At 41.9% G+C, this 15,997-nt stretch overlaps 1 protein-coding gene across 1 annotated transcript in view; it reads right to left on the bottom strand.

The window, feature by feature from the left end:
* Positions 1-1,368: 1,368 nt before the first annotated feature.
* ghrhrb (growth hormone releasing hormone receptor b) overlaps positions 1,369-15,997 on the bottom strand; it is a gene marked incomplete at both ends in the record, with an annotated part of 24,947 nt that continues 10,318 nt past the window's right edge. Inside the window, 11 exons of the mRNA XM_083970026.1 lie at positions 1,369-1,566; positions 1,714-1,755; positions 1,903-2,032; positions 3,176-3,267; positions 3,479-3,548; positions 3,691-3,751; positions 5,335-5,488; positions 6,826-6,958; positions 7,051-7,148; positions 7,294-7,394; positions 14,728-14,835. Coding sequence (XP_083826152.1) covers positions 1,369-1,566; positions 1,714-1,755; positions 1,903-2,032; positions 3,176-3,267; positions 3,479-3,548; positions 3,691-3,751; positions 5,335-5,488; positions 6,826-6,958; positions 7,051-7,148; positions 7,294-7,394; positions 14,728-14,835 — 1,187 coding nt within the window. The remainder of the gene's footprint in view (positions 1,567-1,713; positions 1,756-1,902; positions 2,033-3,175; positions 3,268-3,478; positions 3,549-3,690; positions 3,752-5,334; positions 5,489-6,825; positions 6,959-7,050; positions 7,149-7,293; positions 7,395-14,727; positions 14,836-15,997) is intronic.

The following is a 15,997-nucleotide window of genomic DNA, read 5'->3' on the forward strand; positions in this document are numbered from 1 at the left end:
AAAACAGTTTACAGTTTGTCACAGAATGTGCGGAATATGGAAATGTTAACACATGGCGATTGGCCATTCACGCGGCTTTGTTCTTGGTTTCGGCCAATCAGCTTATAAGCACATGGCTAATTATCAGCTTTCAACCAATCGCACTGTTTTAATGTGTGTGTGTGAAAGTTATTTTCTTTAGTTCATTTTCGTTTCTTTTGGATTTTTTTTACAACAATGTATCAATATAATATTGTTTTCGTTTCATTTCGTTATAAAAATCAATCCCTTTTCTTTGAAACAATGAGATTGAGCAGCTAAAACTCAATAAACTCAACCATGGCTTGTCTTATTGTTAATCTGAACGCACATGTATAAAGGGCAGAGGGTTATTTTCAAACAGTGGCCAAACAACAGATCAATTAATTATTATAGACTATATTTTCCATTTTTGCTAAGCGGTTTGTTCTGAATTAAATAAAAGCCTGTCCCATACAGCCGCGTGTGTTACGCCGTGTTTTGTTGATGCTATCATCTTTGCCTTGCGCAGATGATCCTTCATAATTAAAAATAAAAAGTCCAGGCCGGCTGCATGGCTGACGGTGTCACTTTGTATCGGCCGCGTCTTCTATCGAGGGAAAGTTATTTATCCTATGTTTTATCGCCCAGCCCCAAAGTGACACAGACCCGTTCATTCACAAGAAATCATCCAGCTGCACTCTCAAACAAGGTGCGGAGTGAGAAATCTGCGGCACTACTGCACAGTACTGTAGTTGGCTCATTTTAAAAACACATTTTGGAGATGACGAGACAGATGACCGAAAAAAGAGAGTGAGACGTGGGCTATAGTCTACTGTAGCTGCCGTCGTTACATTTTGTCATTGAAAAACTAGGCTACTATATTATTTACTGTCTGCAGCTAGTTCTCCTTTCATCCTCTTGTATTCTGTATCATGAACAGCGCCACTCCTAATCGCGGCGATATGTGATACATAATCATCAAGTCATAAAGCAAGACAGGCTTTATCATATTACAATAGTTTCTGTGATTTAGGCAGTGTATACAGTAGTTAGTTCTAGTTTAATAGCCTAGAGTTTAAGCTGTGGATTACTGCACAGATCACTGAGTCATCCGCCTGTCGTCCTCCGTTCTCACAGATGCCACCTGGCGGTTGTTTTGGCACATTGAGGCTTTTCATTAAAACCTCTTGTCTCGCCAAAGAAAAAAAATGCATGAGTCTTGTGCCGTCTCGCGTGGACCACGCGTGAAGTCCGCAAATTTGAACCAGTAACATCTGTAGTTTTGACTAGAAATGAGACATTTTGACAAGAAATAAGACTAAATATTCTTGGAAAGATTTTGAGTTTTTGCAGTGTGATGTCTCGTCCTCAGACAGCGGAGACGCTGCTGGTCGTCGTCGTCGTCGTCAGGGCGACGCCGGACGTCTCTTTGGGGCTGGACTTGTCCAGGACGGAGATCTGAGTGACGGTGCTGCTTTCAATGACCAGGGTTCGCCGTCGTTTATTGCAGCTCAGGTAGCCCTGAGTCTGCCACTTCCAGATCCTCTTCCTCAGCTCCGCCTGCACCTACACACACACACACACACACACACACACACACACACACACACACACACACACAGAGACACACACACATGTTGATGTTATTACTGGTTGTATGACGTGTTGTTATGAGCTCTGATGCAGCTGCAGATAAACAAGTGACTGACTCACCTCCCCATTGAGGAAACAGTAGAGAAGAGCAACAACGAACCCCTGCACAGGACACACACGTTAGGATGCGTCATGATTGTGTGTGTGTGTGTGTGTGTGTGTGTGTGTGTGTGTGTGTGTGTGTGTGTGTGTGTGTGTGTGTGTGTGTGTGTGTGTGTGTGTGTGTGTGTGTGTGTGTGTGTGTGTTACCTGGAAGGATCCCAGGCCGAGCTCGATGAAGAGTCGAGCCTCGGCGCCCGTGTTCTCCGGCAGGAAGGCGAACACCATGTAGTGCATCCCGAACAGAGGGATGAGGAGCAGAGTGGACTTCGCCAGTCTCCTACTCACACACACACACACACACACACACACAAGTTTGTATGGCTATCTTTGTGAGGACACACATTATGTCAACGCCCATTGCCATAATCCCTATAGTCATAGCAGTAGGTTCGTTACCTTTAATTGTCGGTGCAAGCTATTTTTAGAACGGCGGAGCAGAGCCGTGAGCTGCTCAGAGCTACGCTACGGAGGCTCATGGGATTTCTTGGTTTCTCTCATCAAACTCATCAAATGCACAATCCAACAACTCCACAACGCTCTGGTGGACAAGTTGTGAGCTGCACATTCACCACGCTATGAGATAATAACACAACGTTACCAGACAGAGTTGTTTTAGAGGGAAATACAGAGACTGATGATGAAAAACTGTCCCTGAAGTCAACATGCATCAGCGGTTTTGCATGAATTTCCCTCTAAAACAACTCTGTCTGGTAACGTTCTGTTATTATCTCATAGCGTGGTGAATGTGCAGGTCACAACTTGCAGCTCACGACTCTGCTCCGCCGTTCTAAAAATATCTTGCACCGACAATTAAAAGTAACGAACCTGGGGCGTGTGTGGCGCAGTGGGTAAAGCGGCCGCCCCATGTAGAGGCTACAGTCCTCGCCACAGGCGGCCCCGGTTCGAGTCCTGTGTCGGACAGCCCTTTCCTGCATGTCATTCCCCTTCTCTCTGCCTCCCCCTTTCCTGTCTATCTCTACTGTGTGCTATCAAATAAAGGCAAAAAGCCAAAAAGTATACTTTAAAGAAAAGAAAAGAAAAAGGTATAATGGCAATGGGCCAATTTGCCAAAATGTTGAACTATCCCTTTAACCCTCAAACAGCCCTTGGGATCTGAGAAAGTGAGGACCGGCCATAATGTGCTCACTCTGATTTAAAACTTTGACTGGTCCTCACATGTGTAGCTGTACAAGTACACTCATCAAATCAAATCAAATAAACTTTATTTGTCCTGGGAGGGAAATTTGTCTTGGGCATAATACAGCTGCTTTGTACTTGTAAAACATACAGACACAATACATACATTACAGTAGCAACACTGGCACACATATCCAAGAGAGAAAAGAGAAAAAAAAAAGAGAAAGTGCGGGGAGTGCACAACAACCATGATGTGTGCGTGTGCATCGTATCTGTGTCTCACTTGAAGTGACTGGTGTCGTTGCCGCCGACGCCTGGAGACCGGAGTTTCTGGACCAGGATCCGGATCACGTTGATGAAGATGACGAAGTTCACCTGCAGAGGAGGGGAGGGGAGGGGGGTTATTTAACACACCTGCTGTCTGTACCAAGGCCTGATGGGAGATTCAAGACCAGTGCTGTGTCTCAATTCGAATACTTCCATTATGTGTGCCCTACAGAAGTAAGAACATAGTGTAGAAGGATTCAAACTGAGACACAGCTGCTGTGATTGGTCGGTAAGTTTTAAGTGAAATGACATCACTCACCAGCAGCGACGCCGTGATCGGAGCGTTGATGATCCACCAGATGAACGTCGTCTCGTCGTCGTCCCAGCACCTGAGACACAACAACAACACTGTAAACATCAGGTCACCATGGCGACCGCTCACAGCATCACAGTCCTCAGTCTGATGGAGCTGAAGGCAACGTGAACGTGAACTTGTGTTTCCACCGGAGGGAAACGGCTCAGTTAACTCACCCTCTGTTGTCGTAGAACTTCCTGGTGAGGATCCAGGCTGTGATGATGGTTGCCGGGAGACCTGCAGGATGAAGAGCAGACAGGATGATCTATCTATCTATCTATCTATCTATCTATCTATCTATCTATCTATCTATCTATCTATCTATCTATCTATCTATCTATCTATCTATCTATCTATCTACCTATCTAAGTATCTATCTATCTATCTATCTATCTATCTATCTATCTATCTATCTATCTATCTATCTATCTATCTATCTATCTACCTATCTAAGTATCTATCTATCTATCTATCTATCTATCTATCTATCTATCTATCTATCTATCTATCTATCTATCTATCTATCTACCTATCTAAGTATCTATCTATCTATCTACCTATCTAAGTATCTATCTATCTATCTATCTATCTATCTATCTATCTATCTATCTATCTATCTATCTATCTATCTATCTATCTATCTACCTATCTAAGTATCTATCTATCTATCTATCTATCTATCTATCTATCTATCTATCTATCTATCTATCTATCTATCTATCTATCTATCTACCTATCTAAGTATCTATCTATCTATCTATCTATCTACCTATCTAAGTATCTATCTATCTATCTACCTATCTAAGTATCTATCTATCTATCTATCTATCTATCTATCTATCTATCTATCTATCTATCTATCTATCTATCTATCTATCTATCTATCTATCTATCTATCTATCTATCTACCTATCTAAGTATCTATCTATCTATCTATCTATCTATCTACCTATCTAAGTATCTATCTATCTATCTACCTATCTAAGTATCTATCTATCTATCTATCTATCTATCTATCTATCTATCTATCTATCTATCTATCTATCTATCTATCTATCTATCTATCTATCTATCTATCTATATATCTATCTATCTATCTATCTATCTATCTATCTACCTATCTAAGTATCTATCTATCTATCTATCTATCTATCTATCTATCTATCTATCTATCTATCTATCTATCTATCTATCTATCTATCTATCTATCTATCTATCTAAGTATCTACCTACCTATCTGTCTATCTAAGTATCTACCTACCTATCTATCTATCTAGCGGCACGGTGGCACAGTGGTTAGCACTGTTGCCTCACGGCAAGAAGGTCCTGGGTTCGAATCCCCGGCCGCCCAGGTCCTTTCTGTGTGGAGTTTGCATGTTCTCCCCGTGTCTGCGTGGGTTTCCTCCGGGTGCTCCGGTTTCCCCCACCACTAAAAACATGTCAGCTAGCCTGATCCTCCAGTCAGCGCCCCTGACTAAAGGCACTGGCTCATAATCTGGAGTTGGTCCCCGGGCGCCGCACCGTGGCTGCCCACTGCTCCTCAGGGATGGGTTAAATGCAGAGAAAGAATTTCACTGTACTAGCTGTATATGTGACAAATAAAGTACCTTTACCTTTACCTTATCTATCTATCTATCTATCTATCTATCTATCTATCTATCTATCTATCTATCTATCTATCTATCTATCTAACTATCTATCTACTGTAAGTTATCTATCTATCTATCTATCTATCTATCTACCTATCTACTGTAAGTTATCTATCTATCTATCTATCTATCTATCTATCTATCTATCTATCTATCTATCCGTCCACCCACCCCAGCCGATGAGGATGTACCACCAGAAGAACTTCCTCTGGAAGACGAAGGTGAGGGCGAGCAGCGTCTGCAGGTACATCCCCTCCACCAGCAGCCAGAAGTAGTTGGCCAGGATGCAGAACTCGAAGAAGGCCACGGCCGATTTACAGGATGTCTGTGAACGCAACACGACACCAGACACAGAGTGGACGGCTATTCATCTTCATCGTGTCTTTATGTCTTTTCCTACACTGTATGAATGTGTTTGTATATGTTTTTATATGTATATGACTATATAGACTCTATAGAGAGATAAAGATTAGTAATCATATGTTAGAATAAATCTATATGTATATAAATATATATTAGATATATATATAGATAGATATGTATAGACTATAATGACTAGATAACTTGATAGATAATTCATGAATAAGGGGTGGGAGTAAATAAGTTTGACTTCTTCCCACTCCTTTTCGGATATGAAAAAAAAAAAAATCTAATTATCTTTAAAAACAAGCTACTTTTTAATGTGATAAGTCTTATTTTAAGTATAATAAGATTTGCTTTGACTAGAAATGACATTTTGACTAGAAATAAGACAAATATTCTTAGTAAGATTTAGAGTTTTTGCAGTGTAATAACCTTCTTTTGCTATTGTTTGTTATTACATTATTGGCCTATACTGAAAAAATCTTTTGACATTGTAATAACTGGAGCAGATAATTTAATAATATATGTTTTGTTTTTTCAGTAACCCATTAATTTAAAGGCCATTAATTACATGATAATGTCAAGAAATAGCCAAGAAATAAAAAGACTAGAAATATCTGTCAATTTCATAGTAATGTCGAGAAATATAGACAAGAAATAATGATTGATTGCGTAGAAATAGCCCAGAAATAACGGTCAATTGCAAAGACTTGGTGGAGAAAAATTCTGACCTTACCCAAAAAATTCAGAGCATAAAAAGCACGTGTAATCTTTTACCTATGAAATTGGCCGTTATTTCAAGGCCATTTCTTGACAGTACTACGCAATTAACGGCCTGTAAATTAAAGGGTTCCATTTTTTATTTATTTTTAGGGTAGAAGATGTCACATTTGTGAAACATTTTAAGTTCTGCATTGTGTGTCTGTGTCTCATCTACACTGAGAAACAAACCCTATACCTGCTTTTATGATAATTGTGATTTGCTTGGCGGTTTCTCACATATGTTTGCAAACAGAGGAAGTACAGTAAGCATAGTAGACTACAACAACCTGATGGTAACACATTGACATCTTCTACCCTGAAAATAAAAAAGAGTGATACATATATTATTACATTATCAGGACCAGTTATTATTACATTTTCAAAAGGGATTTCAATACTAGGCCAATATTACATTACTGGCAAAAAAAAAAAAAAAAAAAAAAAGTTATTATGTTATTGGCTCAAACATTTTATTACATTATTGGCTTTATCACATTTAAAACTGAATAAAGACACACGTGGATCATTATCACTCACCGTGGACATGAGGCAGTGGTCCATGTCTTCATCAGAGAACAAGACGCCATCTTTGATGAAGACGGCGCTGGCTCTCAGGATGAAGGAGAAGAACAGGTTGATGTGGATGTAGTTTCTGGTGCAATGAAACTTCCTGCAGAGAAGAAGGTGAAAAAGATGAATTAGAAGTAGAAGATGAAGAAAAGGAAGAAAATGATGATGATGATGATGATAGAAAAGTTTTACCTGAACACAGTGAAGACGAAGATGGCCAGTATGAGTGAGATGAGCGAGGTGGCGTAGCCGGCCGTGTACACCTGTTTGAAATTGGAGAAGTACGTCGTCTGAAAGGCAGAAAGAAAAATGAAAAGAATAATAAAAAAAAAAAGAAGACGGCGAGTCAGTGAGTTGTTGTTGTTGTTGTTGTTGTTGCTGTGACAACAGGACACTGATGCAGCTCAAACACAGAAAGAAACAAACTTCTTCCACCTCCGGTTCCGTCGGTTCATCTCCTGCAAACTCACAGGCGTCTTCGTAGGACGGGAAGACGTCGGACCATCCGGCCGCAGTGCAGTTCCTGTAGATGTAACCTACACACACACACACACACACACACACACATGTAGAGTAAATAAGAAATTAAATGGGAAGAGGAACTTCTGAGCTTGTTCATAATATTTATGAATAATAATCATGAACAGTAATTGTGGCTAATTTTATTATGGATAGTAATCGTAAATATGTGAATAATTTTTGTAAATCATATTTGTGAATAGTAATTGTGAACAATAATCGTGAACAATAACCATGAATAGTAATTGTGAACAATAATATTGAACAATAATAGTAATTGTGAACAATAATCGTGAACAATAACCAATAGTAATTGTGTAAAATAGTCGTGAACAATAATGGTAATTGTGAACAATATGCATGAATAGTAATTGTGAACAATAATCGTGAACAATAATAGAAATTGTGTAAAATAATCGTGAACAATAATGGTAATTGTGAACAATAACCATGAATAGTAATTGTGAACAATAATCGTGAACAATAATAGTAATTGTGAACAGTAATTGTTGTGAACAATATTTGTGAAACGTAATTATGGATAGTAATTTTGAAAACTAATTGTTAATAGTAACTGTGAACAATATTTTGTTAATTGTGAATAATTTTGGTGAATATTATTTCTGAATAGCAATTGCGGATAGTAATTGTGAATAATATTTGTGAAACGTAATTGTAAACAATATTTGTGGATAGTAATTGTGAATAATAATTGTGAATATGTATGTGCTGATGTAGCCTATTGTGTGTGATTACTGGTATATTGCATGTGCTGCTCTTGTATGTTTCTCTGTGCTGTCTTTGCATGATTGTACTGATGCCTACCTGTTCTATCCTCTCCCTAGTGATTCTTTTTAATCATTGTGTTGTAATATATTGTTGTTTTTTAGGGTGCCCATTGTCATCTGGCCGGGGACTACAGCCATGCTGGCTAAAGCTGCCCTTTTTACTGTATTTAATGCAGTTGATTAATTGGGACTGTCCACGCACAATAAAACAATAAAGTAAAGTAAAGTAAAGTAATAACAATGGTGAATAATTATCATATTGATTGAAATAATAATTGTAAATAAAAGTTGTGAACAGTAATTGTGAATAATATTGTAGGGGTAGCTACAGTATCACTGAGGGCTTGTGTGTGGAGCGTAGAGATGAATTTAAATGAGCAGCGCTTGTTTTCATCACGGCCTCAAGTCAAGTCAGAGCAACCGAGCTACGATGCGTTCGGGCCGAGGTCGTCATGTTTCCTCCGTGAATGTGAGTTTTCAGGAGGAGGATGAAAAGTTTTTCAGCTCTCGGTCGGTTTGTTGAGTCCGGCAGCAGCGCGGGGGTTTGAGCTGTGGTGGGTGGATTCAACATTCACCATCCCACTGCTCCACAGGCCTGCAGGCCGGCAGCCGCAGCAGCAGCAGCGTCGGCGTCGGCAACTAAACGGTCGGATGTTGAGTGTTTGAGGCCGTGGAGGTCGAGGCTCCGGGGGACAAGCTGCTGCTGAAACAGCGGCCATGTTTAACGAGCAGCGCCAACAAACTCCCGCCCACGGAGAGAGAGACAGAGAGAGAGAAAGGTTTGACTTTCAATTCATTACTTTCTCCGTGTTGTCTGAGGAGGAGTTGAATCTGAGTTATGAGGTTTATCAGCATCAGTGACCTCTGACGGCACAAACCTGTCACTCAATATTCAGCCTCAGTCTAAGCTGAGACTTTTATTTTGAAGGGATCAACAGTGGTCAAACATTCAGATTTCACTCAGCGCACAGTATTTGTCCATATAATGGTTGTGAATGGATACCACTTTTCTTCGTCCAAAAAGACACACCAAAAAACATCTTTATGGGCCCTAGTTTGCTGGCGCAGCGCAGGTGGCGCAAGGTAGCGCAGCCGGTCTAATGCAAGTTTCGACCAGCGCAGCCTAGCGCAAAGTCAGATTGGGAGATTTGTAGATCGCGCTGCGCTGAGATAGGCGTGGCCGCGCAGCAGGGGGAGGCGTCACAGATTCAGCTTGGTGCAGTGGAAGTTTTGTGCGAAAATGTCTCGCCGAGGTTGCGCTGAAAGCTCACCACCTCCAACCAGGTCTAGTCTCAGCGCAGGGCGGAGCGCAGCAGGTGCAGTGGAAGTTTGGCTGACTGACCTGCAGTGCACACACGTCACCAAGACCTCACAGGCAGATCTCCACAGTTCCAGACACATTTCAATGCAATAAATATCCACAATAACCACTATTTAATGCAACTAATGGAATCAACCCGTGAATTTATATCTATATAGATTGTCCCGTCACATCTGACGTCAGATCAAAGCAGAGATCAAAGGCTGTCGGCGCGTAATGGAAACTCCACCTGAATTAGCACAGCAGGGACGAACTGGCACTGAAAAGCAGCTGTGGATGTCCCAAAAGCAGGACTGAGGGTGGATGACTGCATGTCGCTGCCGTGTTGAGATACCACTCTGCCCTTGTGATGATCGCTTTATTTATTTATTTACTTATTAATTCATTAGCGGCGAGCGACCGCGTCACGCAGCCGTATTGAAAAACAAAACACAAATCATCATCTCTCTTAGTCCACCACCACTGCCTCGGTATCAGATAGTCAGTATATAGCCTACTACAGTATACTCAGCATCTCTATCACAGAAAAAAAAAGAGAAAAAAAGAGACGGACAGAGAGAGAGAGAGAGAGAGAGAGAGAGAGCGTCCTTTACGGTGATTTCATCCGTTACGCATGGTGTTTGTTTATGTTGAGATTACACCTCTCATCTTGCTAACGGGTTTGAATAAATGTGAGTTTCTTTATTAGTTTATTAGTTGTTGTTTCTTTCATTGGGCAGGGGTTCTCAGTGTATCAGATCAAACCTGATTAAGGATATTTGTATTATTATTAGTAAACTCATTATTGGTCACTCTGAGCTCGGACCTCCGGGGAAACAGCTGTTTCCTCCGGGGAGAGGTTCGGCCTCTGGCGTCGCTGTTTCCTCCGTCCATGTCCAAGTATAAAATGACAAACTTGCAGCGCGCATCGCCCTCCGCGCAGTTAAAGGTGAGGAGAGGAGCTCCTTTGATTGGTGAAGATCTGACTCGGCTGTGTCAAACCCACTCCACGCCTTTCTCTCCTCCTCCTGTCTCCCTCCCGCCCTCTCTCCTCCCTCTTCGCCGTTTGTGCCGGTGGGAGGGACGAGGGGAGGGGCTGCGCTGGTCTAAGTCTGACTGCGCGGCCCACCAATCTTGCGAAATGGACCTGGTCCACGCCCCGTTGGCGTGGCGAAGCTGCGCTGAGGTTAGACTTCGCTCGGTCTACGAGACTAGGGCCCAATATCTCCATAGTGCTCGTATGTAATGTCCCTCTTGTATTGAAGCCCCGACATGAGAAATTGTTCCGCCGGTCAGGAAGAGCAGTGAACTGAGACACTGGGAGCTTCCACTACAAACAAGCTTAAAATATAGACTTATTTAATTTTTTTCGGAACAATTTCTCATGTCGGGGCTTCAATACAAGACAGACAGTACAGACGAGCAGGATGGAGGTATTTGAATGTTTTTTGGTGTGTCTTTTCGGACGAAGAAAAGTGGTATCCATTCACAACCATTATATGGACAAATACTGCTGCACGGACCCCCCCCATAACTCAGAGAAGCCACGGAGGACTGTGAAAATTCTCACAGCTCTTAGTCGACATGAGGGTGAGTAGATAATGAGTGAAATTTGAATTTTGGGTGAACTATCCCTTTAAAGGGATACTCCAGGGTAAGTTTAACCCTGGTCTAATGCACCGTCAGACCCAAAAGAACCCCCCCTCCTCCAGAGATCGAGTTTGTCGACCGCAAACTTTTCTAGTTGTAGCGACTTCAGCACAGACGACCAGATAGAAAAACACGGCTGTCTATGGAGCCAAGAGCCAACGGCCGTCAAAAAAGCAACTCAAAGCCACAAATAATGTTCAGAACAGCACCAAACTTCATCAACAGTACAAATAGGGTCCCATCCCATAATACAAGGCATCAAACTTTGCCTGTTTTCTATTGAAAAGAGACGAAAACAAAACTCACACACTCTCCTCCAGCCGCTTAAATGCAGAAGCCCTGACGAGTCGATTACAGAGTGCATCAGTGTTCCTATCTGTCTTCCCTCTCTGTTTCTAACAATAGGAACTTTAAGCAACGGCGGATCTACTACGAAAAAACAAGCGATCTCACATCTCACACATTGCTACAACATGTGGTTCAGATGAGTGGATTAAATGGTTCTCATTGTACTTCTGAAATGAAATGTTTTCTACAATTGATTGACACTGTACATTATATGTTTCACTCTGAAAATGTATCATGTATAGTTGACATGGTAAATCTTAAGATTCTTAGATTCGTTCACGTTATATAATAGCAAAAACCCTTCTTGTGAAATTAAATTGCCATCTGAAGCGTAGAGCAACTCCTCTCTGGCCCTTTTGAAAGACATTTTGACCTGACTGAGATTGACTGTCTGTGCTGAAGTCGCTACAATTTGAGAAGATTGCAGTCGACAAACGTGATCCCTGGATGGCTGAGATGGATGAGTTCTACCGGGTCTTAGACCCTATGGGGTTAAATTTATGCCAGATTATACAACAGTTAGTTCCGACCGGTCCCAATCGAGCAATTTGATTGGACAAGAGACGTTCCATGAGTGCTGATATACAGTATAACAGCACTGCGACTTTTTACAGACATTATCACTCCGCTGTTCAGCTGGACAGGAGCTAAGTCAGAGCCAGGCTCCCCATACAGGAGCTGCCCCATCTCTCTGCTACTACTACAGTTAGAAACGGACCTGAACATTAAAACCTGGACCTGACCTGGTCCGTCTAATTGGAGATAAATCTCTACTAAACACGGCTGGAAAAAAATCGCCGCGGGGGCAACTACGTTTTGACAGCGATGTGTTTTGATATTAGCGTTAGCTGTTGTTAGCCACGTAGCTCAGCTACTTAGCTTCAACTGTGTTTACATATATATTACATAGCAGATAAACAAATGTAATACGGTATCGATAGCGTCTCTGTATGTCTTCATGCTGGTCCTGTTGCTCCGGTGCTAATCAGACACGGGCTCAGAACCAGTGTCACTACCCGATTTGCAACGCTACCCGATTTGTGACAGCCACGTACGGCAACTCCACTTGGACAAACTTAGTTGAATTGACTTAGGATCACTGCCCCATCTGCGTCGCCAGAGACGGTTTATCTTTTTATTATTTAAAAAAAAAATACTTTATTAGTAATGTAAATTGAGGGTTCGTTGTGGTGGTCTGGATCTTGATGCTCAGAAAACAGGAACACAGGCGGACTTTTAATGTTTACTCTCGTCTTTTCTCGCCGGCCTCATCACCACGACAACCACAAACAATCACAACTAACCACAACACTCAATAAACGAGTCTGCCGCGGCTGTCTTATGACGGACGTCCGCGGGTTTTTTTAATTATTTTTTTTAAATCAATTTCACAGTACCGTATTTTAAATGTACAGAACTTTAAGCAGACTTGCGATTGTACGCAAATCGGGCAGTGCCCAAATTAAGTTTGTCCAAGTGGAGTTGCCGTAGGCAGCTGTCCAAGATGGCGGCCGGCCTGCACATGCGCAGACCAGTTTTGTCACAAATGGGGTAGCGTTGCAAATCGGGTAGTGACAACCAGAACCAGCACTGGAAGCAGCTCGGTGGAAAAGCTTGTAGCTAGTAGCAAGCTAGTATGAAATGTTTATGTGTTGCCTGGCAACAGCCTTGTCTCCCTTCCCAGTTGAGGAACTATTTCTGTTGGCGGAGCCAAATAAATGATTAAATAAACAAACAAATCATAATCTCTTGTAGTTTATTACTGTTCTAAAATGCGCTCGTAGCACTGTTGTATAAAAGCAATATCACACTCGAGGTCGTGCTGTTGTAGCCTACTGTATATCAGCACGGTGTGATTATCTGCGGCACCAGTGGCGTAGCTGGGCTGTATTCCACATGGGTTTTGAGGTCCAAGGGGCCCGCGTGCGCAGCGGGCCACATTGCACACACAAATAGAGGACAGAAAAAAAGCCAAAAAAGTGCATCAAGAATGAACCATGACAGTGATTAGAAAAACATCTGAAATTGCTGAGATGTGTAAATTTCAGTATATGTTAGCCTACTGGTGAAGAGTAAATGAAGATGGCACACGGGAAAAATAAATAAATAAATAATAATATTCGCCCCCCCCCCCCAAAAAAAAAAATTAATCATATTTTAGATGAGTGTCCTTCAGAATGATGCTGCTAAAGCTCAAAACCTCTATCAAATGATTGTACAATGTATGAACATTATCTCTGCAGTGGTTGATTCTGATAAAGTGTGCTGTTACTGTTGTAACGAATGTGAGCTGGAAAGACTGAAATGTTGTTGTTGCTACAACTTTAAATAAAGTTGAAAAAAACAACAACAAAAAAACAACAAAGGTTCGGCCGCTCCTAAAGCCCGTCCGGACCGATTTAGATGTAACACCTGTCAAAGTTCTGTTCAAACTGGAAATATTGTGGATTTACCTTACAGTCTATGGGATTTACCCATAAAACAAACTTTTCACGGCAAAACAGCAAAGGTAAGAGGAAATGTACAACCATGTTTTGGTCAAGCAGTGTCTGTGTGTGCTGGACTTTGCTGGTTTTTGTCTTCTCTCTCTGCCTGCTGCTGTGTAGCTGCTGTGCAGCCGCGGCTGCTATGTAACGTTCCAATCTTTGTAGCTCTTTCATAATGAGCGGTAGCTGTGTACTGTTTTGCACAATGCACAGTAGTATACAGTACGAGCCAGAAATGTGGCGACTGGGTCCACACAGAGGTGCTTCATGAAGTTTGATGTTTAGTTGTTTGTTTGAGTAGTGTTTGGGTCATAAAAACATGTTTTTTACACGTTGTAGACCAGCTTCTGTTGTTTAATTTGATGTAATAGACGCATGGATCAGCTCAAACTGGGAGGGGCCGCGCCCGCTCGTATCCCCCCTTAATATGCAACATAATGCAGTGACCCAGTCTGATGTTACACTCTGTGCTACCTGCCGCTGCGACGGAAGGCAGCCGCGGTCAACCGCGTCCCGAACCTTCCTATGACCAGCCCGCCCCGATTTAAAAAAAAAAAAAAATCCTCGGCAGTGTGGGGGGCCTCAGGATTTCACCACAAGAGGGCCCATGGGTTTACAAAACCCACCAACCCTACGTCATCTACGCCACTGTGCGGCACTCGGCCTGCGGCCTCGTGCCTACGACCGAATCATAGCCGTGCTGATATACAGTACAACAGCACTCCCTCTCGTGTGATATTGCTTAAATATCCCTTTAATTGTTTTGAGGGTTGGTTACCTTGGTTATTAGCGAACAGCTGGGACACGTTGGCACACGACACACTGACCACCTGCCCCACCTCTGCACGGGACCAGCAGCGGATGTCGTCCCAGTCCGTCGGACAACCTGGCACAGCGAGACATGAGACGTTTACACACACACACACACACACACACACACACACACACACACACACGGAAGATGTTACTGAACCATGAAATCAACATGTTTTCAAAGGGTTATGAATATCAACTCTTGACTTGCTTGAAGTAAACATTTTTTCTACTCAAACATGCACCGAGAAGTTTGTTTCCTTCAAGCAAGTTGATATTCCTGTGTTTTTTATGACACAAACGGGAGCTTCCCACTGCACCTGAACACACCGAGCGTCAACTTGGGTCTCGACTCCGCCAGACTTTGAACTAGGTCTAGTTTTACAAACATGTCGACTTGCTTGAAGTAAATAAACTTCTGGGTGCATGTTTGAGTAGCCATCTGACGCTGTCTGTGGCTTTGAGGGATGTAAACAGGAGCAATTAAACTGAAAATCTTCAGATTCCTTCTTTTAGACCTAAAATGTTATAGGAAAATACAGCCCTGAGTTGAATTTGCCCAGAATTGTCCTTTAAGATATGCAGTCTGTGGCTCTGACTTCTCTATGAAATAATCTCTTACATGCTTAAACTATGACAGTTTGATCATAGAACAACACAAACATGGAAAGGCTCAACTCAAAGTTGCTAATTTTCTCGCTAGGCACTTCTCTGGAAAAGAAACCCTGAGGGTGGTAGGCTACTGGTTCCCAACCTTTTTTGGCTCGTGACCCCATTTTGACATCACAAATTTCTGCATTTTATTTGAACTCGATGTATATTTGAGAAAGAGAGAGTATAGTATTTGTTTGTTTTTTTCAATTACTAGACATTTCAGGCGACCCCACATGGGGTCCCGACCCCAAGGTTGAAAAACACTGCCTTAGGGGAAGTTGGGGAAAAGTTCTTAATTTGTGTAACAATCAAAAGTTAACTTTATTTACTTATAAAGTTATAAAGTTGATCACCGGTATATCACTATACTGGTTTAAAAATCAGGTGCAAAATATAAATGTATATCTACTAGCCTACATTATAAATATTGTTTATTTGACCAGTTTGAATTTAAAGGGATAGTTCACCCAAGATTGAAATTTCACTCATTATCTACTCGCCCTCATGTGGACTATAAGGGCTGGGAGAAGTTTCAGAGTCCTTCGAGAAGCTTCCGCTACAAAACGAGCTTGAAATATTTG

This window comes from Trachurus trachurus, assembly GCF_905171665.1.
Source record: "Trachurus trachurus genome assembly, chromosome: 4".
NCBI lineage: Eukaryota > Metazoa > Chordata > Actinopteri > Carangiformes > Carangidae > Trachurus > Trachurus trachurus.